Here is a 24,939-nt window from a genome sequence, read left to right as displayed (position 1 = left end):
GTACCCCACACCACCCCTGGTTCTCAACCAACCCTTGATGCTAAATGGAAGAAAATAGAGGAGGAGGTTGCATATGAATGCATTGCTAGATGGTGGTATGATGCAGACATACCTTTTAATGCTACTAATTTTGCATATTATCAGCCCATGATTGATGCTATAGCTTCATGTGGAGTAGGCTTCAAAGGCCCTAGCTTTCATGATATCAAGGGGCCACTTTTACAAAATGAGGTCCAAAGAATAGAAGAGTACCTTACAGAGTTCAAGCAATCATGGACCAAAACAGGATGCACAATTATGTCTGATGGATGGACTGATGGTAGATCTCGCACCATACTAAATTTCTTAATTGTTTGTCCAAAAGGTACTATGTTTCTCAAATCTATTGATGCATCTGATCAGGTGAAAGATGCACAATTGCTATTTCGTCTTTTGGATGAAGTAGTTATGGAAGTAGGGGCTGAAAATGTTGTACAAGTTATCACAGATAATGCCTCTAACTATGTTGCAATGGGAAAGATGTTGGAGGAAAAACACCCCACCATTTGGTGGTCTCCATGTGCAGCCCATTGTTTGGACCTCATGCTTGAGGATATTGGCAAAATTGAGTGGGTGAAGAAGTGTGTGGAAGATGCAAAATCCATAACCAGGTACATCTACAACCACTCATGGGTTTTGAACCTTATGAGAAAGCACACAGGGGGTAAAGAGCTTGTTCGATCAGCCATCACACGATTTGCAACCAACTTCCTTTCGTTGCAATCCCTTGTTCAACAAAAAAGCAAACTTGAGGAAGATGTTTTCATGTGATGAATGGAATTCATCTAAGTGGAGCAAAAAGGCAGAAGGGAAACAGATGGTTGACCAAGTATTTGACAAAAGATTTTGGTCAAAGGCAGAGGAGATTGTGCTATTTAGTGAGCCTCTTGTCAAAGTTTTGCGGATGGTGGATAGTGATAAATCTGCTATGGGTTTTGTTTATGAGGCCATGGATCAGGCCAAGGAACAAATAAAGGCAGCATATGGGGATAAAAGACAAAAGTACATTCCTCTATGGAGAATCATTGATGAAAGATGGAACAAACAACTCCATAGACCTTTACATGCAGCTGACTACTACTTAAATCCAAGGTATGTAATTTTGGATTTCAATTCTCATTGCTTATAAGTTTTAAGTTTTAACTTTTGCTTTTAGCTTTTAGTTTTGTTGACTTGATGAATATGTTTTTGTTTTCTAAATTTTGAAGGTACCATTACACTACAAATTTTGAGGCTGATGGGGAGGTTTTAGGGGGATTGTATAAATGCATTGAGCGCATGATCCTAGATTCCAAGACTCAAGATCAAATTCATAACAAGCTCTTGAATTTTAGTGAGAGTCTTGGTACCTTTGGAATTTCTATGGCTATAAGAAATAGAGCAAAGAGTCCCCCAGGTAAAAACTGTTAAAATTTGCAAATTCTTATATTAATAATTTACTCATTTGATTTCAACTTTCAAATTCATTTGCTAATACTTTTTTCCTTCCACTCTTTTTGCAGCATATTGGTGGCAACAATTTGGTAGTGAATGCCCTCAATTGCAAAAAATTGCAATTAGAATTTTGAGTCAGACATGTAGTGCTTCAGGGTGTGAGCGGAATTGGAGTGTGTTTGAGTGTATACACACTAAGAAGAGGAACCGTTTGGAGCAAAAGCGGTTGAATGACATGGTTTTTGTTCAGTACAACCTTAGGTTGAGGCGCAATCAATTGCTGAATAAAACCCCTGAAACAAGCAACATTGTCTTGGGTGACTTTGATCCAACATCAGAATGGGTTGTGGAGAGTCAACCAGCAGCATTTGACAATGAAGACCTTTCTTGGTTGGACTTGGACCCACCTCCACAGGATGCAGAGGCAGATATATCAGAAGCACCAATAGCAGCTTCAGGGCCAGGGGAATCAAGCCGTAATCCCATTGCAGACTTGGATGCTACTCATTCTTTAGATGAGGATGAGGAGGATGATGATTCTGATGATGATTGATGATTTGATCATTGATTTGCTATAGTTGTAGCTTGTAGCATTGTAGGATGTAGTATAATACTATGATCTAGCATGTTATTTTGGACTATAAAGGCCTTTTAGAGCCTGCTTCTTGATGTTTGTAACATTTTTGGTTCAGCGATGTTTTGCACTAAGTGCTATTTTGGTTATATGCACTATTACTTGCTACATAAATCAGAAATTTTGCATATTTGTGTATAAATTTTTTGGATTCATGTGGATGTACATGAATATATATGTTTTTTCTTTAAAATATGAATATTTTATGTATTTTGGGTAAACCGGTTTTTCTTCCAATTTTTTCCCGGTTCCGACTGGTTCCCGGTCCACAAGGTTTTTCGGTTCAATGACCAGTTTGGTTCCGATAAAATTGGTCTCAGGTTCAAGTCAGAGATCTCAAGCTTCACATCCCACATCCTGCTCGGACATTTTTTATACTTTGGTTCAACATGTGATAGAAGACGGAGGTTGGAATGAACATACACAAGATCCTCAACCTTTGTCGCTCCCGACCTATTTTGCTTCACTGAATGTATGAAGCCATATGTACTCCAATTCCTCTCAGCTAATGAGGAACTAGCAATATGTGATAACAACCCGGTGACTAGAGTGGAGAGATGAAGGCAATCCCCACCATGGAAGCACCACCAAGTAATAGGATCAAGATGCCCTCGATCATCCATAGCTACTAGATCTGAAAAGCTACCAATAGATTGTACAAACCTTCCAAATTCTTGGTGTGCTTCCATTGCAACTCCCATATCTCTATAAATTTTCCTCAAAGTTGTCTTGTATCCTTATACTACTTCAAAATCCTTGTTTGGCGTTGTTCTACCAGGTAAAGACAAAATTTTGGAATGATAATATTTAGGGTGCAATGCATAGGCCAAAAGGTGTAATGGTGTGGTCATTTTGTTCCATTTTCTATAACTATGTCCTTCACTAAATAATAGAATGTTTCATAAGGGTCATTTTCACTTGCCCTGATAATTTCCTTTATCCTCTCTCACATACTATCAATGTTTTCATAAACTTCCCCGAAGCAAAGTGTATCTATGTCAAATGCCCTGATCAAAGTCAAGATTGGTTCAGTAAACCGTAGAAGGTATTGGACCTTGTCCCACCATGCATCATCAAGAATGATGGACTTGATTTTTTTCCCTCTATCAAAAGTGGAAGTCCCCCATGATTCCCAAAGAGGGTCAATGAACATTACTTGCAATGCTCGTCTCACCTCCACAAGCCTCTTTATGACAAGAGTGTGGGAGGCAAAACGAGTTTCAGCAACCTACAAGTTTCAAACAGTCAAATCTCAAATGAGAAATCATATATAAATTTGTAATTAGAATTAAGAATTTCCAATACAAATAATATTGATTGAAAAAAGACAACCTTCAGTAGCTCCAACTTTGCAAAACCCCAATAAATGGCTTGGGGCATTGAATGATTGGTTATGAACATTTGGGTTTCTTTTGATGCTACATATATTTTATTAATCCATTCAATCTCACCAATCTTGGCAAGCATAAGGTTCAATGAATGTACTGCACATGGAGTCCAAAAGAAGTGATCATATCGACCCTCCACAATCAAACCTGCAGCTTTACAAACCTGTGCGTTGTCCGTGATGACTTGGACAACATTATGTGGCCCCACACTTTCTATTGCATCAATAAGAATTGTGGATATGAAAGATGCCTCTTTCTCTATTCCACTACAATCAAAAGCGTTCAAAAACATTGCCTCTTGGGGGCATACTGCAACAACATTAATTAATGGACAGTGTTATGAAACCAGCTCAAGAAAAGATAGAAAAGAAAGATCAACGCCTTAGAATTCAGCCTCTTCGAGGGGGCAACCTCCTTTACATTACACAAATGAACAATTCTTGGATGATACAAATGACAAAACCTCCTTTCTATATATAGGAGTCTAAGGAGTCACAATATAATCCAGCCGACCTAACAATAATAATATAAAGCCACAAAAATAACAATAGAGAGATTCTATGGGGCACAGAAATAACAAAATGGGGGTAATAGGGGCACAACAATATAAATAAGGGGTATAACTACAATAGTAATGGGGTAATCACTAGTATTATAGGGACCCAACATGCCCCTCTCCTTCAAAAAAGTGTTGTCCTCAACGCTTGAGCAATTCTGGATACTTCTGCATAAAATTCTCATCCTCCCATGTGGAATCTTCAGCGGATAAGTTCTTCCACTTGATAAGATACTCTGAAATTGATCGATTTCGTAGCTGTCGAGTTCTTGTTTCTGTGACTACTTCCGGTTCCAATATAATTTTTCCTTCCTCGTCAAGTTCTGGCAATATTGTTTGAACCACTGTTGATAATATCGGCGATATTCGAAAATATCGCGATATTTTCGGCAAAACATATATCGCCGAGAAAATATCGGATATTTTTCTGTTTTGATAATATCGCGATATTTTCAAAATATCGGCAAATATCGGAAAATATCGGCAAAATATCGCGATATTTTGAAAATATCGGCAAAATATCGACTATATTTAAAAATTTGAAAAATTATTTTTTATGCTTGCCGATATTTGCCGATATTGCCGATAAGATATTTTCTGGACCCTCGCCAATATTTTTCCTTCCCGATATTTTCAATATTGTTTGAACTGGGAGCTTGTCGCCTATAACCTTCTTTAAACATGAAACATGGAAAACTGGGTGCAATCGAGAAGCTGCAGGAAGCTCCAATTTGTATGCCATAGTACCAATCTTTTCCAACACCTTGTACGGACCATAATACTTTGGTGATAATTTATTATCCTTCTTAGCTTGCTTTAGGGACATTTGCTTATATGGTTGTAGCCGTAGGAATACCCAATCACCTACATCAAAACTTCTTTCACTGCGATGTTGATCTGCCTGTTGTTTCATTCTATTTTGTGCCAACACGAGGTTATCCTTTAAGAGTTGGAGGACTTGTTGTTGATGTTCGATGTGATGTTCCACTGCCTGAACCTTAGAATTTTCTCTTAAATATGATGTGATGGATGGTGGTTGATACCCATAAAGTGCCATAAATGGGGTCATTTTTGTTGCTGTATGGAAGGAAGTGTTATACCACCATTCAGCCAGAGGCAACCATTTGACCCATTGTGTCTGTTTATCAGATACAAAGCAACGAAGATATCCTTCCAAACATTTGTTTACTATCTCAGTTTGCCCATCAGATTGAGGATGATAAGATGAGCTATGAGCTAACTGAGTACCAAGACAAGAAAATAATTCTGTCCAAAAATTTCCAGTGAAAATGGGATCTCTGTCACTTACAATAATCTTTGGGTTTCCATGTAGCTTTTGAACTGTTTCCATAAATGCAGTAGAAACTGTACTGGCTTTAAATGGATGTGATAATGCACAAAAGTGTGCATACTTGGTAAGTCTGTCAACTACCACCATGATGACACTCTTTCCCTCAGACTTGGGTAAACCTGTGATAAAATCCATTGAAACCTCCTCCCAACGTTGGCTTGGAATGGATAAAGGTTGTAATAGACCCGGTGTCTTAATTGTTTCAACTTTATTTTGTTGGCAAACCAAACATTCCGCCACAAACTTTTGAATATCTGATTTAAGGCCATCCCAAAAAAATTCCTTCTTAACCCTGTGGTAAGTTTTTAAAAATCCTGAGTGCCCTCCTAAGGGAGAAGTGTGCAATTCCATAAGAATCTTTTGTTTTAGCTGGGAATTCTTACAGAGGTATAAGCGATCTTTGTACCATAACGAATCATTTTGCCAGCTAAATGTATCAGAAGTACTGGAATCTTGTTGTAGCTTTCGAATAAGTGCCCACACTTCTTCGTCATTCTTCCATTCCTCCTTTGCTTCGTTTATCCAATCTGGTTGGATAATAGAAATGGCACACAACAATGCTTCCACATCCTCATCCTTTCTTGAGAGTGCATCTGCCACCACATTTTGCTTCCCTTTTTTGTAGATGATTTCAAAGTCATAACCCAACATCTTTGTGACCCACTTTTGTTGCTCTTCAGAGGATAATCTTTGTTCTAAAAAGTATTTAAGGCTATCATGATCCGTTTTTACCTTGAAGTGTCTTCCCATTAGGTAGGGTCGCCATTTCTTAAGTGCATGGAGTATTGCCAACATTTCCTTCTCATAAATAGCTTTGCTTAAAAACTTTCCCTTGATTGGACGACTTTCAAAAGCAATGGGTCTTTCATCTTGCATTAGAACAGCACCAATTCCATTTCCTGAAGCATCACATTCCACAATAAAGGTTTTTGTGAAGTCCGGTGTAGCTAAGACCGGTGCTTGGCACATTGCCTCTTTAAGATGTTCAAAGGCCTTTGTTGCTTCCGGAGTCCATGAAAATGAATCTTTCTTCAATAATGTTGTTAGAGGTGCTGCTATTCTCCCATAATTCTTAACAAACTTGCGATAATACCCTGTCAACCCAAGAAATCCTCGCAGATGCTTTATGGATGTGGGGATTTTCCATTCCTTAATGGCTTTAATTTTGCTAGGGTCTACCTTAACTCCTTCATGAGATACAATATGACCCAAATATTCCACCTCCTGGACTCCAAAGAAACATTTGGATCTTTTTGCATATAATTGTTTCTCCTCCAATAGTTGTAGCACCTTGTCAACATGTTCAACATGATCCTTCCAAGACTTGCTGTAGATTAGTATATCATCAAAAAATACTAACACAAATTTTCTAAGGAATGGTTTGAAAATTGAATTCATCAAACCTTGAAATGTTGAAGGTGCATTGGTAAGGCCAAAAGGCATGACCAAAAATTCATAATGACCCTCATGAGTTCTAAATGCCGTTTTCGGAATGTCTTCAATCTTCATTCTGATTTGATGATATCCCGAACGAAGATCCAACTTGGTGAAGTAAATTGATCCATGCAATTCATCCAGTAATTCATCAATGACAGGAATGGGGAACTTATCTTTAATAGTGAGCTTGTTGAGCTCCCTATAATCTGGACACATGCGCCATGATCCATCCTTCTTGTGCACCAATACTACTGGAGCTGAGAAAGAACTTTGACTCGGTTGAATTATACCAGCCTCTAGCATTTCTGCAACCATACGTTCAATTTCACTTTTTTGGACATAGGGATATCTGTACGGCCTGATGTTTGGAGGAACACTTCCTGGAATCAGATGAATAGCATGATCATGATCACGCATAGGTGGGAGACCTTTGGGAGTCTCAAATACCTTGGAATGATTGTCCAGGACTTTTTGGAGATCTGGAGAAATAGATGATTCCAATGTGGAAACATCTAGCGAACATAATTGTGCAATTACACCTCTTTGCTCCTTTTTTAGAAGCTTTGTCATGCCATTAGAGCTGATTATCTTTCCTGGTTTCCCTGCAATACCCCTTAATTCAACTTCCTTTCCTTCCACAGAAAATTTCATGAAAAGTTCTTGAAAATTAAAAGCTATTGTACCCAAGGATTGTAGCCATTGGACTCCTAGTACAACATCAGCACCTCCCATTGGAATGGAAAGCATTGGGCTAGTCAATACATATTCTCCCATGGATAGCTTGATATTATGGCACTTTCCAGAACAATTTATTGTTCCTCCATTTGCAATCATCACTTGACACTCTGGTGCTGGATATAGGAAGCAATTCAATTCTTTTGCTACCCTACAATGAATAAAATTGTGGGTGCTTCCTGAATCAATCAACACTATTACCTTTTTCTTCTTGATTTGTCCTTCTATCTTGATGGTTTGAGGAGTGGTAATTCCCGCCAATGCATTACAAGATATGGTCGGATTTATTTGTTCTTCATCTAGGCTTTGTTCCTGGAATATATCCTCTTCTTTTGACCTTTCTTGCTCCTTTTCTTCTTCCTCTTCACAATCTATGTAGAATAATTTCTTCTCAGCACACTTATGACCTTTTGTGTATTTGCTATCACAATTGTAACAAAGCCCTTTTGCTCTTTTTTCTTCCAATTGTTGTGGTGTCAACCTTGTAGGTTGTGGAAGACTATGGGCAACAACACTTCCGTCTTTATAGTTGTGAATGGTATGCTTCCTAGTTGCCATAATTTTGCTTTCCATTTTTCTTGCTAACCTGAATGCCTTCTCTAATGAATCAGGTTCCCAAAGGCGCACATCATGTTGGATATTATCCTTTAAAGACCCTATGAACACATCAATCCTATGCTCCTCTGGAATATCTTTTACCCTTATGTTCAATTTTTGGAACTCCTCAATGTGCTCCATTATTGAACCCTTTTGTTTGAGACTTATCAATTGGCTAAAAAAAGTGTTGCTTTTTGTATCCTCATAATGTGCTATCAATTCTTCCGTAAAAATTGCCCAAGTGATAAATTGTTTACGAGAACAAAGCCATTGATACCATACAAACTGATTTGGTTCCAAATATAAAGTTGCCATACGTACCTTTTGTGTGTTTTGCACATTATTGAGATCGAAGAATTGCTCCATCTGTAATATCCATGTGGCGGGATCCTTGCCATCAAACTTCCTCATATCGATTTTTGGAACATGGTGAGTCTTCGATCCAACATTAGAGTCTATGGAATCATGATTAACATTTCTTTTGTTCTCATCATGAGTTTCCTTTAGTACTCTTTCACCCTTAGTGACCATTTCTTGTAGCAACTTATTCATATTTATCTTCAATTCTTCCATCTTATCATCCATGCCATCAATTTTAGCGTCCATGCCATTCACCTTAGCTTCCATGCCATCCATCTTAGCTTCTACGCCTTTCTTTAAACATTCCATCTTAGCTTCTACGCCTTTCTTTAAACCATCCATCTCAGCTTCTACATCTTTCTTTAAACCATCCATCTTAGATTCTGTTCCTTTTTGTGCAAGGGACATTTGTTGCACTTGGTCTTGTAATTTTGATATATCATGTAGCATTTCTTCCTCTTCTTCATGAGTCATGCTAGAGCTTTCAGGTTCCTTACTAGGTGTTTGCATTTTCTTTCCTCGGGGCATCAGTTACCGATAATAATGCTCTACTATGCCCTTTGAATTTCTTCAAAATAAATTTTCAAACCAAGCTTAAGCAAAAATTTAAAAAAATCTACACACCTTTTTTCACTTTGTAGGAGCTTGATATTGCCTCTGATGTATCTCTGTACTTTCCAATCATCTAGTTCTGAAATTGTGACCTGTAGTAGCTCTCTGTGTCCTCTTTCCAATGCCACCAGTCTGATCCAAATTGGATTCTCCAAGAAAGAGTTATGCACAATCTCCCAAGTGACCTGATTATAGACTTTCAGTAGAGCGAACTTGTATGAAGTGCCACGTGTACAATTTTCGACCTTTGGTTCTGAAAACGATATACAAGAAACTACAGTCCGTCCTCTTTCTGTACCTTCTTACGAAATTTCAATCCGATCCCCAGAGAGAAAGTTATGACGATTTTCCCTAGGTCACCTGTTTTGAATGTAATTCAGGAGTCTGCAAAAAGACCAACTTCCTCAGATCATATCTCCGCAAATATCGCGCGAAAAGCTCTGAAATTCGGACCCAAGGTTCAGCGCGATTTCTTCTCAAATGGGTTTTTTTTGCGACTTCTGAAACGTCACAGAAAAAAAGTTATAGCGAAAATGCCACGATGACCTGTTTGGAGCAGCGAAACCCTAGAATCCAAAGCTCTGATACCAAATGTTATGAAACCAGCTCAAGAAAAAATAGAAAAGAAAGATCAACGCCTTAGAATTCAGCCTCTTCGAGGGGGCAACCTCCTTTACATTACATAAATGAACAATTCTTGGATGATACAAATGACAAAACCTCCTTTCTATATATAGGAGTCTAAGGAGTCACAATATAATCCAGCCGACCTAACAATAATAATATAAAGCCACAAAAATAACAATAGAGGGATTCTATGGGGCACAGAAATAACAATATGGGGGTAATAGGGGCACAACAATATAAATAAAGGGTATAACTACAATAGTAATGGGGTAATCACTAGTATTATAGGGACCCAACAGACAGTTTCTTTGGTCTCTCCATCCATCAGAAATGATGGACACACTTGTTTCTGCCCATGTATCCTGGATTGCCTACAGCTGTCTATCCACAGACTGTCTCTCTGATGCCAACAAAGTAGTGGGAACCTTTTCATATCCAAGGCTTTTGTACCCTTTTGGCGCTTCATTAACAGCCTTAATCATTTGTTGCCAATAAGGGAGAACACACCAAATTGAATGCTAGCCCATTTGCATATATGCAAAGAGCTACATGTTCATCGGTTATGTCTCTATCTTGATTATTGAAAGTTGCTTCAAGAGGGCCTAGACTGGGCCTTTTAATAGTTGTGGGAGCAGGCCTAGATGGCAATGGAGGCCTATTTGTAGAGTTTTGCACAGGGTGTTTTCCCTTAGCAAGCTTCCTATCAGCAGCTTCTTGCAAAGATGCATAGAATTTCATTTTTCCGGGACTCAAACCTTGGCCAGGTTTACCATTTGCATCTTTTGGCCCGTTGCATACTTGCACCCCTCTGTTAGTTTGACCAGTGAAATGGACCTTCACTCTAGTATATGACCCACTTTGATATCTTGGCATTCATTGCACTTCCATTTAAATGAACCACCTCCATGACTTTTTCCATAATCTCCACGTACTACCATAGAGGAGATTTTGGGTCTATTTTGATGATTTCCCCTCCACTCTGCCCATGTTGTAATGGTTCCATAATGATAACGGTCTATAGGTTACCTTACTGCATATAAAATTCAAATTATAATATATTATCAATAAACATTTAAAAATTAAAATACACTTCATCTAATACACAAAACGTTCTTTGCATTTATGATGAAAAACCACGATGTATCTATCACTATTGGGAATGTCTAATAGGAGTCCAAATTGATACAATGATACTTAATAAAAAAAGAGTGTGATACTTAATAAGAATAGGAGTTTGACATAGGGTTTGATACTTAATAAAAATAGGGTTAGCCAAGGTTTAGACAAGGGTTTATACATAACATTTAATTACAAATTTAATTACATAACATTGTCAATATACTTAAATATTCATAAATTTAAATGGACTTGGTAAACTTAAATGTTGAAAATACATTATACATAACACCATTTACAAAAGTTTGCTATGTCTCGATATACACACACATTTTACTATTTAGGATCATAAGCCATACAAATTACACTGTTATATGGACCATTTTATAAAATATATTAAGTCGCTGCAATAGAGATAGACTCGAGAGGCAGAGGAATAACGTGGCAATAGAGACTTTTTAGGATTATACACCATACAAATTACACTGTTACATCGGCCATTTTATAATATATATTAAGCCATTGCAATAGAGACAGACTCGAGAGGCAAAGGAATACCACGGCAATGAGAGGTTAATGACGGCACACGAGCCACGACCCACGAGAGGTTAACAAAGGCAAACATATTCATATCCGACACACATAATACGACAAGGTTATACGGTATATCTTGGTCCAAATGTCGAACTCTAGAGCAGCGAGCTAAATAGGGTGTTGAACAGTCGAGCAACAAGCTGAAAGTTGAATAATGTCGAACATTGAATAATGCCAAACAGTTCCTCGTGAGTTCTACTTGTGTAGGGTGCACTGCCGACAAAGAGGGACCACCGGGCTTTTAACTTTATCGAATAGTCAAGACTCAAAACCCTAAATTTTTGAGCTTTTCCCTTTCACGAGCTTTTCATTTTCATGATCCCGGCAAGGGCTTTTAATTTTGTGGGTTCCGGAAAAATTCATTGGATCCATTTCTTCTGACCAGGATCCATTTCCCAAAAAAACAGAAACACCACCTGTAGTATTTTCACTGTATTCTGGCGCATCCGGATCCGGATCCAGGGATCTTGCCCCTCCCTCTCCCGGATTCGGTAACGTAGTTAATAAGTCACAATAATAATAATAATAATAATAATAATTTTCTTTATTCTTTTGACAAGTACATTACAAGATGACTCAAATACATTAAATGAAGACCGAACCTAGTTACATTTTCCAACACTCCCTCTTAACTAGGGAGGTATTCATCATATACAAGTACAATGGAAGATCTCAAACTATATGAACAATGAAGAACTTTAGGCACTGTAATGCCATGGACTAGATTCCTGACCAAGGCAATCTATCCATTGGTCTCTCAACAATTTAGGCACCACAATGCCACAGACTAGATTCCTGACTAGGGAAATCTATCCAAGTGGGAATAAGGTGGACTCAAGCTTTCAGCCTCTCTAGGTACCATCAGGCTTACTTGCTAACCACCAACCTAAAGATCCAGGTGTGTATCCAAAACAAAGCTCTATAATCAACACCACCTTTCCAACTTCAGGACCTAGACATCAACACAAAGTGTTGACCAGATGTCCTCCCAGGCAATGCTTCACTCACAAAGCCTCAACACCCTTGATCCAGCAGATCAAGGATGACCAATCTCTCCTAATCAAACCAGCATGCTATCAAATCCTTCGAGAGATTCACCTATACAAACACAACCCCAATTAATAATATACTTTCATATGTATATAATCAAATACAAACCTTCAAGGTCTTTCAGACAACTTGATGTTGCTTCTCAACTTTTCATAGTAGAACTATCAACCGAATCTCTGACAGAAGATTCCTCAATCATACACTTTCCTTTCCTACTTCCCATGTAGCAACATATCCTCCAAAATTCATTCTTCAATCAAAACCAAGCTATGTCCTCCCTCTCAACTAGGGAGCATCTCTTTATCCAAACTCCCTCTTAATCTTATGGAGATCTCTTCTATCCAAGCTTCCTCAGGGAGATCAGCTTCTTATTTTCGTCATCGGAGAATTTTCCATGGCTTCCAACCATTTCATCGATTTATCATCATCCTCATCATGCTTATCACATCAACGAGCATCTTCACCATATTGAAGATTGTGTACTTGCACAACTTAGATAGCAAGTACAACCAAATCTATAGAAGCATGAAGTTAGTCATGGAAACATTTCAATTTTATATATATCAGATACCCAAACTTATATACAAACAAGAGACATATACTCTTCAACATATTGCTAGGGACTTTGTCATAAACCTTAGACTACTTCATAACAGCTTTCATTCCATCTAGGGTTTCAACGTTTCTTTCAAAGGTGTAACATACCCTATTACAACATATAGCAAACCCTAGAAACAATTTAAACAAATATAGATCTACAAGGTATCTAACAACTTCTTAAAATTCATATGTTAGATTTTCCACTAGGGTTTCATACAAATCCTAGATTTCATACAAGAGAATTAATCAATCAAAACCAATCACAGCTTAGTCATCAACATGAGAAGCTTCCACTAGCGTTAGTTGCAATCCAGAGATTTTCAATCAACCATCATTCACAACTAAAATCTCAGATTTCGACTATCTTACACAAAGCTCAAATTATCACATTGTCATCATACATCAAAGGATTTTACTTCTACTAAGGTTTAACTCCAAAACCCTAGAATTTCATTTTCACAATCTCAACAATCGTTATATAAATAGATCTTAGATTGTTATATCACACATACTAGAGAATTTAACTACTACTAGGGTTTAGTTGCAAAACACTAGATTTCCAAATATATCATCCTAGAATCTCAAACAAGGACTTACATTGAATCCTAAGACTTATGACCATCAATAACTAGGTCAACACATGTGTCTAGGAAATCATTACCATGCATAAGCATATCATATGTCCGACAACATTAATACAATAGACATATACCAGGGTTTTGACCAAAAGGACATATCTATATATACCTAAGGTTCCATCATCATGCAAAGGCACTTTGTATCATACATAAGGGGTAAGGGGTAGAGCTCATGTTTGGCTTTTGCCCACATGCTAAAATCGTATGTCTCAGCCATATTTTGCATTTTGTGGTACATTTCCTGTTGAGAGTGGCCAAATTATGCTTTTAATTTTCTTTTTAGATGCATCAACCTCTGGGGCATCATTCTAGGCCCGATCCAAGGTGTGGATAAGGGGAGGGGGAGTTTAACCCTATCTGGACCCAATGGACACATGTGGATCCGAATGGGAAAATAGATGAATGGGGAAAAATGAGTGGAAGGGGAGTGATGTAGGTGCTATCGGAAAGCAGGACCACGCAACCAAAATTAGAATTTCATGTGTAGTGCCAACCCAAAAACCAAATGGTCAATAAAGGAGACCCCATGGGACTAGAATACAAGGGTAACCACAAAATCGGGCAATGGAGACAAGAATATAAGCCTAACCCACTCTTTCCGCCGAATCCCCCCACCAATCTGTGTCCAAAAGTGCCCATGACAAGTAAGGAAAATTACTCAACTATACCAATGAAAAGTCATACCTTTGGGGTCGGAAGGCCCACCTTCAAACATACATTCATGACAAGTGGTTGAGGGACACCATGATCGGCTCAAGTGGCAGAGAAAATGGCACACCACAATATTCTCATATGCATTAACTAGTCACAAGGTGAAAGGGTGTGTGCCCCTTGACTTTTCAATACCATCATCATCAATATTATTATGTTTGTTACACAAACCTGAAATTCCGGCCATATCCTCTTCATTTCTACAATTTTTAGATCTAAATTTTGAATTGATTTCATTTGGAACAACCATGCATTTTCATCAACTACTACATTAAAACTACTATATATTGCCTTACACTGAACTTCAACCAACCTATAAGCTTTATGTTTGTCACTACACCTTGCTAGAATCATTTTTTAGGGATTTTCCATCAAGATTAGTTCATTTTTCTTTAGGAACCCATGCATATACCAGTGAAACAAGATCATTGGGTTACTTACTCGTGGTTTTTGTCCAAAACATGATTCTTCTAGATTCTTATTGCCTACTAATTTTGTTGGAGACCAATTAAAAAGGTAAATTGATGTGTATACTTCTTTCACTACCAAGACTAGAGATGCTTAGTTTAGCCCCCTCCATCAAGGAAATCTTAAGCCATAGATCTCAACTCCTACGCACCATGCCTCGCCTTAGGATGACCAAGCCCATCACCTCATACTTCCCTATTGATCTCTCAAAGTGGAACAAAAGTGGCAAGCAGAGTTACAAAATACACTAGACAACAAAATAGTGAGACCTATTACCCACCAAAAGGTGGGTAACCCCTAGTAGATAATTGTTCTCTTCCTTGGATAGCTACCTAGCCAGCAACCCTATATGATCACCACATGACATGATGCTAGGATCCTCCATTTCTTGCTCCAATCAAATTCCACTCTCCCACCTAGCATTCCAAGAGGAATGTGGGTCATCCATCAACAGCTACTTTAACCACTTTAAAATCATGTGCTTTCACTTAACATTATGGGCATGCTAATATGGATCAAGAAGCAAACTAGAGATTGATAGATATTGATTTTATTCTAGTTCCCTCACTTCACTTGGGAGGTTAGTATGTGACCCTAGTCCAATGGGACCTCCTCTAAGGCCTTGGTTTTAGGAAGGGCATTATTAGGAAGGCTCTGATTGAAGTAGCATGTCCAGGATATTCCATGCATACCAATTTCCATCTTTCCCCTTACTCATCTCCATTCTTTAGGTTCGTGGTCATTACTCATTGGGATTGGCACCCTTTCATCTTCATCCTTAAGTTTGGGCCCTGAAAACTTTATTATAGAGGTCAATGCAGCTAAAAGAAAGATAAAAGCAAAAGAAAGCCACAAGGAAAAAAAAAAAAGATAAAATGCAAAAGATTGATGGGACATTTGATTAGTGACTTGGCAAAAGCTTGGCATGAGCTCTACCCCCTTCATTAGCCATCACCTAGTTCCTCAAGCATATGATGCTTCATCTATAAAAGGAACTCTTGTATTGTACCAACCTTGATGAGTGATAAACTAGCTCATCATCAAGGGATAATGGAGAATCTCAAAAGCAAACTTGGGCTCCTGAGCTATGCACCCAAGGTCCCAAAATCAAAGCAAACCATAAAGGTGTAAAATGTGCACCAAAGGAGTTGAAAAGGCAAGCTGAGGAAAGGGGTAACTAACGCCTCCGAGATTGCTCCCTCCTTACATATATACACTCAGGATGTTGGACCTCCATTCTTTGGTCACTTGGCTATAGCACATTGCCTTGAAGTCTTTCCCACTTTGCAACCACCATTCTCACACACATCTATGAATTGATGGGCTAACTTGGGACATGTCATTTCCCCTTGGGGGCTAGAAACACCTAATAGGCTTATCCATCTAACCATCCCTAACATAAGGATGTAACTTCTTTATGGGACTCGATATAGTTAGAGCTTTGTTTGAAGTATTACTGCACCCCCAACATTAGGTATGGTCCATTATGATGCATTTATGGTTATTGTCCCTAATGATTGGTGGTTTTATTTGATTTTGAGTAAGATTTTGTCAAGTGGTATTATTACAGGATGATTGCTCTCCCTCTCAGCAGCATTCTAGAGGTCGTTTTAAACATTCCAAAGAGCAGATATGACCTTGTTGATACAACATTACCCATCCAGAGGATAGCGTTGGGTTGTATGATGGTTCCACATTGCACTTAACACTACAACATACCCCCAAATGTTCAAACATTGTGTAATATACTAGGGAAATTTATGCCCTAGGTTATTCTTAGAAACTAGGGTTTTCATTAAAATTCCCTTTACTATTCAAAGAACCAACCATTCCAGCATCTGTAAACAATACATCAACCATACAAACAAGGCCTACAAACTAATCATTCAATAATGCAGCAATATTGATATGGTCCAAATTCCATTATTCAAAAAAATCCAACCAATACAGTGCAATTGCAAGTATTTCTAATTCCACAACACTAGATAACTAATCACCATTTTCTATCAACCAACCCTACTACATTGCTTGATTCTAACCAGAGAAAACACCAAACTAGTTTAGGACGAACCCTTGTCCCGTTTTCCGTATGACTGTAGCCCAGATTTGGAGAAGATGATGTGATGACTAATATATATGTGGACTCTATTCTGCCCACCAAATCAAAATCCTAGTTTACTTTAGAACTTGCAAATGCATCCTCTGATCATTCCTCAAAACTCATCTTTGAATTTGCTTCAAGATTCTTGGACTCTTCCAAGCATCTGACTATGCTTAACGGACCTTGGATCTCTTTTTTCTCCTTTACAATCTCATATGGCCGCAGGGTGATAATCGTTGGGCCGACCTAAAGGTTGGCCTTCAAAGATGGGAAATACAATCCTATAGGGGTTTTGACCTCCTTCTAAATATTTCTTTTTATGCTACAATCTGAACTTAACACAATTTTGGGCCTCAGATAGAATTAGAAATACTTCACTGCCACAGTGGTTTGATGCAGCTAGAAATTTTGCCGTACTAGAAATTTTTCCCTAGGAGATTTATCTATTTCTAGGTGCACTACGTTGCCTCATGAAACTTCTCTTTGTCCATGACTTAGCCTCACAAATCTTGTCTAGCACCAAGAGTACTCCATTTACCAGCCTCAAGAAGACTATGCCCTGATTCAGGTGAGCTTTCAAAAGAATCTAGCCACTAGAAATGCGATTTATAAGACAGTTAGCCTTAGAGAGGTTCGTTTATGGCTCACGGATTTGCTAGAGATACCTCGTTGTTCCTTGTACAAAGAAAACCTATGCCAGAACAAAGTAGAAGAAGAAAGAAAATAGAAGACAAAATACATTTATCAACTAGGGTGGAATCTTTCACCATAGAAATTGATAAGAGAAAAAGGGTCAAAAAACCTTGAGCTCAAGAAAAACAGAGATATATGATCTTGTCAATAATGCTCCAAATGAATCTAGCCCTCTTGTATTCATAGATTTATTTGAGGGTATCTTTCTCCTTAATTGATTGAGTGAGGTTCACACAACACCCCATCTTTGGGTTTCTTTGCCCAGCTGCTTGAAAAATTGCCCTCTATTTGCCCAAACATTAGGGATTTTGGGGTTTTCCCTTCATCTTACTATAGCCTACAAGCATCGATAGGCTACTTCGTCTCTTGGGTAATTAATTTCTCTAGGGCATCACACGCTGAGCCCCTGTAACTTGGTGTTGGAGATATTGACGATGTGCCCAAATGGACCCAAGATGCCCCCAGTCTAGCCTTAACACTGTTTGATGAGCATTGCTTGTTCTGGGGCCCAAATGAGGATGGTTATCCTTGAGACAAGGGAGGCCTTGCACATCACTACTTGATGCCAACGCTTGAGTATATCGGTTCCACGTCACCCGTATTTCCCTTTAGAGGGTGACAGGGAATTTTGGTGATGACGTCCTAGTATAGAGGCACTCTAGACACATACCCATGGAGTATGGGGTACTTGTTAGCCTTTCGCCACTTGCATGTCACAGTTTGACTTCCTTTAGAGGATGACGTCATAGTGGAGGAGGATTTTCTCCCACAAGTGTAGGCATTTTTGGCATTATTTCTTATGTTTTTGAGCTATGTGGTTGGCTTGTAACCTTACACTTGTTGAACACTCAAAGTAAATTTGTAATAAGGGTTTTTTCTTGTATTATTGTACAAAAAATAATGGTGATAAGCCTCATATAAATAAAAGCTCCCCATTATTTCATTCACCATCACACATTTGATCACTCTTTTCTACCAAAGAGTTTAAATTAGTCCCTTTTTGCTATTCAGAAAAAAATTGATCTTTCTATCATGTGAAATTATTCTGGAGATGGATCTTTGTGAGGAGATGTTTTCCTAGCATTCAAAGAAGTATTTCTTGGATAATTTTGTAAGTTTTACGCTTTATCTTCTATATTTTGCATGTTGTATTTGTGCTAGTAGGGTTTCTATTTTGTGCCTTGACTAAACGTTAATTCTATTGTGAAATTTTGCTCCACTATACTATGCAAAATTGTTCTCTAATTGTGCATTCCTTATATTTAATTTCTCCCCTCACAAGGAAAATAGATAAGGGTTTAAAAGTGGATGCCCTAGTCATCCCCCCCTACTCCATCAAAATTTCTTCATCAAATTTTGGCCCTAGAAGACTCCATTAAGCCCATTTAGGATAAGGTACTAATCATTATTGTGTTGACCATCCATAAATTTCATTAAATTTCTTCTTCTTACCTTGTTCCTAGACATCTAGGGTTAGTTGTTATGGTTTTTAGAGCAAAATTCTGCATAAAAGTGAATGTGTTGTGTTGGAAATACTAAGAGGAGGTTGAATCAGTATTTCTTTTCAATTAGTATTTTTAAGTTCACATAGCATTAATTATGTTTAACATTTCACAATATAAATTAATATAACGTGAACAGTAAACAACACCATTCAACAATGCACAACCATCAAGACAGTAGAAAATAGATTTTTAGATGAAACCCCTTCGGTACAAAAACCACCGAACGCTTCTTAATATTTGTCTTCAATAAAAAGTACATCAATATTTTCAGTGCCAACTAAGGGAGGCTCCAACACCCTGGTTTACAGGCTCCAACTTGTAGAATGCTCCAACGCCCTGTTTACCAACTGCAATCGGATGGACGCTCCAATGCCTTAGTTTACAAGCTCCAACCTGAAGAATGCTCCAACACCCTGTTTACCAGCTGCAACCGAAAGAACGCTCCAACGCCCTATGCAGGCACCACCCTACCGCCCTGAGGTATTCTTAGGCTCCAACCTAAAGGAAACTCCACTCTCATGCCTTGCACCATCCTACTACCTGATCAACCGACAAACGAGGTTTCACAATTTTCAAACTGGATCCACCTGCGCTCAATAATCAATACAAAAGAAACTACAATATAATATGCAGTTGTTTTTCTGCACATCAAACCCTAACTGTACCAAACATCAAACTCAACCAATTCACTGCTCGACATCTATGCAATAATGAACTTGTCAGTCTCTGCTCCAACAAATCAGTCTCTGCACAATATGCCTCTGTCAAACCCTGGCTACCTCTGCTTATGACAATGAATTCTTTGTTTGATACTTGCCAACATTGCCTGCAATCTCAGTTGCCGGGGTTACAAAAAGTTATTATACTGTTGGTGCTACCACTATCCACACTGACTGCAACACTAAGACTATTGCTGTCAAATCATGAACCACTTGCTGCTCTACAGAGACCCCTGAAACACACTGCAAATCAAAAACCCTAACTGTTGCAAAAGATGCGACAATGAAGCTCTCACTGTGACAATGATGAGACTGCCTTACTGCTGCATAATTATGTAACTGCCAAGCTAATACAAGTATCTACAAATTGAAATCTCAACAACCAACCACACTGAAAACCATATTGCTGTTGACTGCTCCAACAAGACTTCTTCGATTATCACAAGTGTACAATTACAGCCTTTTGAAGGGAATACCACTGCAGATTATACTGTACCTTTCAAAATCCCCTGCTACAAGATGATATGACAGCGAAGAGACTGCCAATCCTTACCTACTGTAGCAAAAGAATGATGAAACTGTTGCAAACAAATGCCACTGTAGATTGCAGAGATCCTTGTTCACTGTGTTAGGTTACTCCTAGTTTAAGTCTGCAATCCCAAATGATGTCAACAGTGATGCTAATCTTCAACTGCTACTTCAAGGATTCAACCCACAGTCCACAAGTGTAAAGGTCAGCTCTAAACAAATAGATATATGTATAGGAAGCATTTATGTATGCCCTAAAGACTATCATTACTGTCATCAATTTATTTTGACCAGCAACCCACTCTAGCTCAGTGCTCTCTTCAATACAACAACAAATCCTAGCAACAACTCCAACCACTGTATACACAGTCCTCATAGACATAGATTTTAGAGATCTGTATAGCACTCTTCCATAGCATAGTAATCAGGACAAAGAGGTTCTGCACTATAAATATTACAAAGAACAATTCTTTAGCAACAACATGTGTACACTAACCAGTAGAAATATAAGAGCAGCTACAGTAACACCAGCATACAAAATCTTCGTGCAAACATAAATCCATGATCCATTGCTTCATATGCAAAAAGCCACACCACTGTGCATTACACTACAGGTGAATATCCTCTACTGCTAATAATATCCTCATACGAGCATCAATAGTGTCATAACTCGGATCTGCGCATACCAGGCACATCAAACACGTAGCATTCAAGTATAACACAGATCAGTCAATACATCTAGGCATTACCCCAACGCTCAGCAAATACACCACTTCTATAGTTGCATGCACAAGTCAAACCTGTCAAAAGCCTTGTATTGGCGGTGTCATATCGTCCCACTAAAAATCTTTGAAAACAACATGCTAGATCTGAATCAAGAAGCTACGGGTTGTCGATTGAATATCGCCAACAGGTATTTCGTCAATTATGGCAGACTTTTGAAAATATGTTCTTTGTAAACTATTATACATGGACCAATCAACATCCGCGGACTAAACTATCTTTACGTGGGTCCAATCTCACCAATAGAGCATGCCTTATCACCGTTGGATCATATTAACATGCTGGAGATTTGATCAAACTATGACGTCGCATATCCATCAAAATCACATATTTAACTAAAAAGGTACTCAACCTCTGCCAAAAACATCGTGATCATAAAGAGATTGTAATTGTGTTTAAATCATAACTTTGTCATCAAAAAGAATTCTTCAGTCGAACTTCTATCATCATCGATCTCCACTTTGAACCAATTCCGAACTCGGAATTTTAGATTATGTTACATTGCCTTGAACCAGTTCTTCACAAACACAAGATCTGACCAACACAGATGTGATAACACTCAGATCCGATAAGCATAGACTATACCAACCAACAAAATCAAAGAAAAATTTTAGGGGAAACTTCGGCCTCTACTGCACCTGCGTTTGATGTCTAAGACCTGACCCTTTTTGGCTTAGCAAGTAACTATGAAAGAAAAAAAAGATGAAACCTCAGAGATATGCATGAGAATTCCATACCTTGGAGGGGCAAACGAGGCTTCTACGAGGGGCCTTGACAAAGTCAACAAAAGGGAATAACCCTTAAAATTTAAATAAAATAATTAAAACTTCCTCCAGATTTTGAACCAATAATATTTTACACAAACTCGGCCTCCAAGATTTGACCTTGATATTTAATGAACTTTTCTTGTGCCATTGAGAGACCGCCACATCATCAACATTTGGGGATATTGACCAACACATGGGGTTTTGACCTTAGACCATGGAGAGATTGTCTTAAAGTTTACCTTCTTCATTTAATGTGCCTTAGGCCAACTTATAATTCCATGCCACATCATCTCCCTTTGGGGTTTTTGCCCACAAGATGGGTGCACCACCTTTGACTAGGCATATCTTACAAACCGTGAGGGCTATCGTGGTATGCCATATACAACTAGAATTGGCTTGACGAGGAGCATCTAATGATGATGATCTTGAGATCAAATTCACTGATCTTCATCCTCAAAAAACCTCAACAAATGTGAGGTTACTAGGGTTTCCAACGATCCCTCCATTGGAGCTTCAATTAATGCAACCTAAACAAATGTTAAAAGCGTTCAATAACGGACGTTGGCATCAATGACAACACCATTCAACAGTGTTGGATGCTAATAAATTAGGAATTGCATCAATAAACCACATAAAAGCAAAATCTAGCATTGTGCATGACAGTCATTCCCTATAAGGGCTCAACCCATCCTTGTTTGTTGTTTATGCATGTTTTTCATCCCCAATTTCCCATTAAGTGACCCTAACCCGAAGTCTTTATTTGAAGGCCTTTGTTCCTTTTTGTTCATTATCCTTGAAAGGCCCATTCTTTGGCTGTTATATGACATTATGCACCCTATTGTTGATTTGGGGTAGCATTGAATGTGCTCTAGCCATGAAAATTGTTGGAGGCTAAAGCAAATGAGATCTCCAACCCATCCTTGTTTGTTGTTTATGCATTTTTTTCATCCCCAATTTTCCATTAAGTAACCCTAACCCGAAGTCTTTAATTGAAGGCATTTGTTCCTTTTTGTTCATTATCCTTGAAAGGCCCATTCTTTGGTTGCTATATGACATTATGCACCCTACTGTTGATTTGGGGTGGCATCAAATGTGCTCTAGCCATGAAAATTGGTGGAGGGGCTAAAGCACATGAGATCTCCAAGACCCAGAAATGGTTTGGGGAAATTCCTCCCAGTTAGAGAGATATTAAAATAATTAATATTTTTAATGGGTTCCTAAGTCTAAACTTGGGAAAATAAAAATTTTAATGGGTTTTAATATAAAACTGGGTGAAAAGGTTCTGAATGACATGGATCAAGCCAAATCTAATCTTAGATGTTGGTTAGAGATGTAATCTCAGCCGTTGAAGACTCAACAGAAAAAGTATAAGAGGACGTTTGAGGGTCAGTTGGAGATACACCAAGACTGATCATTCAGTTCGATTTTTTGGAGCAAGGTTTGCTGAGAGAAATCAAACCAGTGATCAAAGTTGCAGCGAGGGGCTGTGAGTGCATAGCAGAGAAGCAGAGATAGTGTCGGAAGACCAACATAGAGGCAGAGAAGGCTACGCAGAGGCCCAGAGTGACTGCGCAGAGGGCCAGAGGGTCTGTGTGAGTGACGCAGAGGGCCAGAGAGCCAATGCAGAGCATCTGTAGGCTGACGCAGAGGGTTCTAGGCTGACGCAGAGCCTCAAAGAGGCATTGGAGAGACTTTCGTGGAGCAGACTTGCCGAATATCTGCTTCCGAAAAGAGGTATTACTGCCAGATTGATTTCTTTGTTGGGTGAGCCAGTTTGGCACCCATTTGTACTCAAGAAAAGTTGCTTAATAATAAAACCCTCAGAACTGTTGCATCAGTTTTCCCAAGTTGGATTTTTCCAGGGACGATTGTCCAAAAATAACGGTGTCCCTTATCTGTTTGTCTACTTCTTTCAGTTGTTGATCTGTAGATGGTTGAGACTGCACTTGTGTTTATTTTCAGTATTTATATGGTTAAATAACTTGTTAAGTAATTAAACAAATAGGTGAAATAAACCAGAATCCAGATAGTGCAGGAAGAATTTCTAACGGGTAAGACTTTGAAATTTTAACACCTACCATTGGAAATCAAACAAATTCTAACTTATAACAGCCATAACTTTGGTCTAAGTGTAGAGTACTTGAACCTTGGCATAGAATATCTAGGCCTCTCTAGGCTTTTCCAGTGCTTTATCTTATCTAATAGACCTCTTGTCCATAACCTTAAGCCATGGCATTAGAATATCCTTCAGGCCATCAAAGGAAGTGCCCCTTGTGGTCAACAATGTTTTCAAAACCGGTCGGCTCGGAACCGACTCGACCGAGTTGGTCCGAGCCAGGCCCTCAAACTTTGACTCGGCCTAGGAAACAGTTCGGCCAGCTGGGTTAATACCGAGCCAGTCGAGTAGTCTAACAACTCGGCCGACTCAGTATTAACTCAGCCAGGTTAGAAACAGCGGCCCATAAACCCGTAAAACAGCGAATTTTTTTTTAAATTGTTCTTTTGGGGGACTCCAAACCGGATTGTATTTTGTCTATTTTGTCTTTGGGGTCCATTCCCTTCTCCTAAACCCTATTTAACTCACCCAACCCCTCTCATTTCCTCACAACCATCTCATGCATTTGAGTGAGAATTTCAGTGAGAGTTTGTGAGGAGTTGTTGAGTTTGTTTGGAGCAGCAGTGAGGAGTCTTGGGCAAGCATTGTAGCTGGAGTGAGGAGCTTCTTGGGCAGCCATTTGGAGCAACAATTGCCATTGAGTTGGTTTCTTGGAGCACAACCTTGAGGAGGCAGTTTGTGCCTGGAGGTATTTTTTTCATTTGTAAAAATTTGTTTTTGCTTATTAAATTTTATGTGCAAATCTAGAAATTGAAGAGAGTTTTTTTTGTGAAAGAAATG

The 24,939-nt window shown here is 38.6% G+C and overlaps 2 protein-coding genes across 3 annotated transcripts in view; one reads left to right on the top strand and one right to left on the bottom strand.

Moving 5' to 3' along the window:
* LOC149261685 (putative thimet oligopeptidase) overlaps positions 1-24,939 on the bottom strand; it is a 439,851-nt gene that overhangs the window by 297,683 nt on the left and 117,229 nt on the right. The window lies entirely within an intron of this gene.
* Positions 953-2,026, top strand: LOC149261686 (uncharacterized). The gene is made up of 3 exons (XM_089434120.1): positions 953-1,131; positions 1,248-1,435; positions 1,542-2,026. Exons 1-3 carry the CDS (start codon positions 968-970, stop codon positions 2,024-2,026), a joined length of 837 nt encoding a protein of 278 aa, XP_089290246.1. The 5' UTR covers positions 953-967.

The sequence above is a fragment of the Pinus tabuliformis genome, chromosome 6 (genome assembly GCF_031772625.1).
Source record: "Pinus tabuliformis cultivar Carrire ecotype Pingquan chromosome 6, CPIR1, whole genome shotgun sequence".
Classification (NCBI taxonomy): domain Eukaryota; kingdom Viridiplantae; phylum Streptophyta; class Pinopsida; order Pinales; family Pinaceae; genus Pinus; species Pinus tabuliformis.
Note: the sequence above shows the minus strand (reverse complement) of the source record. Positions and strands in the feature narration are given on the sequence as shown.

Excerpts from the sequence above, each read along its gene's own strand:
- LOC149261686 (XM_089434120.1), top strand. The coding sequence starts at position 968 with ATGGGTTTTGTTTATGAGGCCATGGATCAGGCCAAGGAACAAATAAAG. Across the intron at positions 1,132-1,247 it reads GACTACTACTTAAATCCAAG|GTACCATTACACTACAAATT; the intron begins GTATGTAATTTT and ends TAAATTTTGAAG. Across the intron at positions 1,436-1,541 it reads TAGAGCAAAGAGTCCCCCAG|CATATTGGTGGCAACAATTT; the intron begins GTAAAAACTGTT and ends CTCTTTTTGCAG.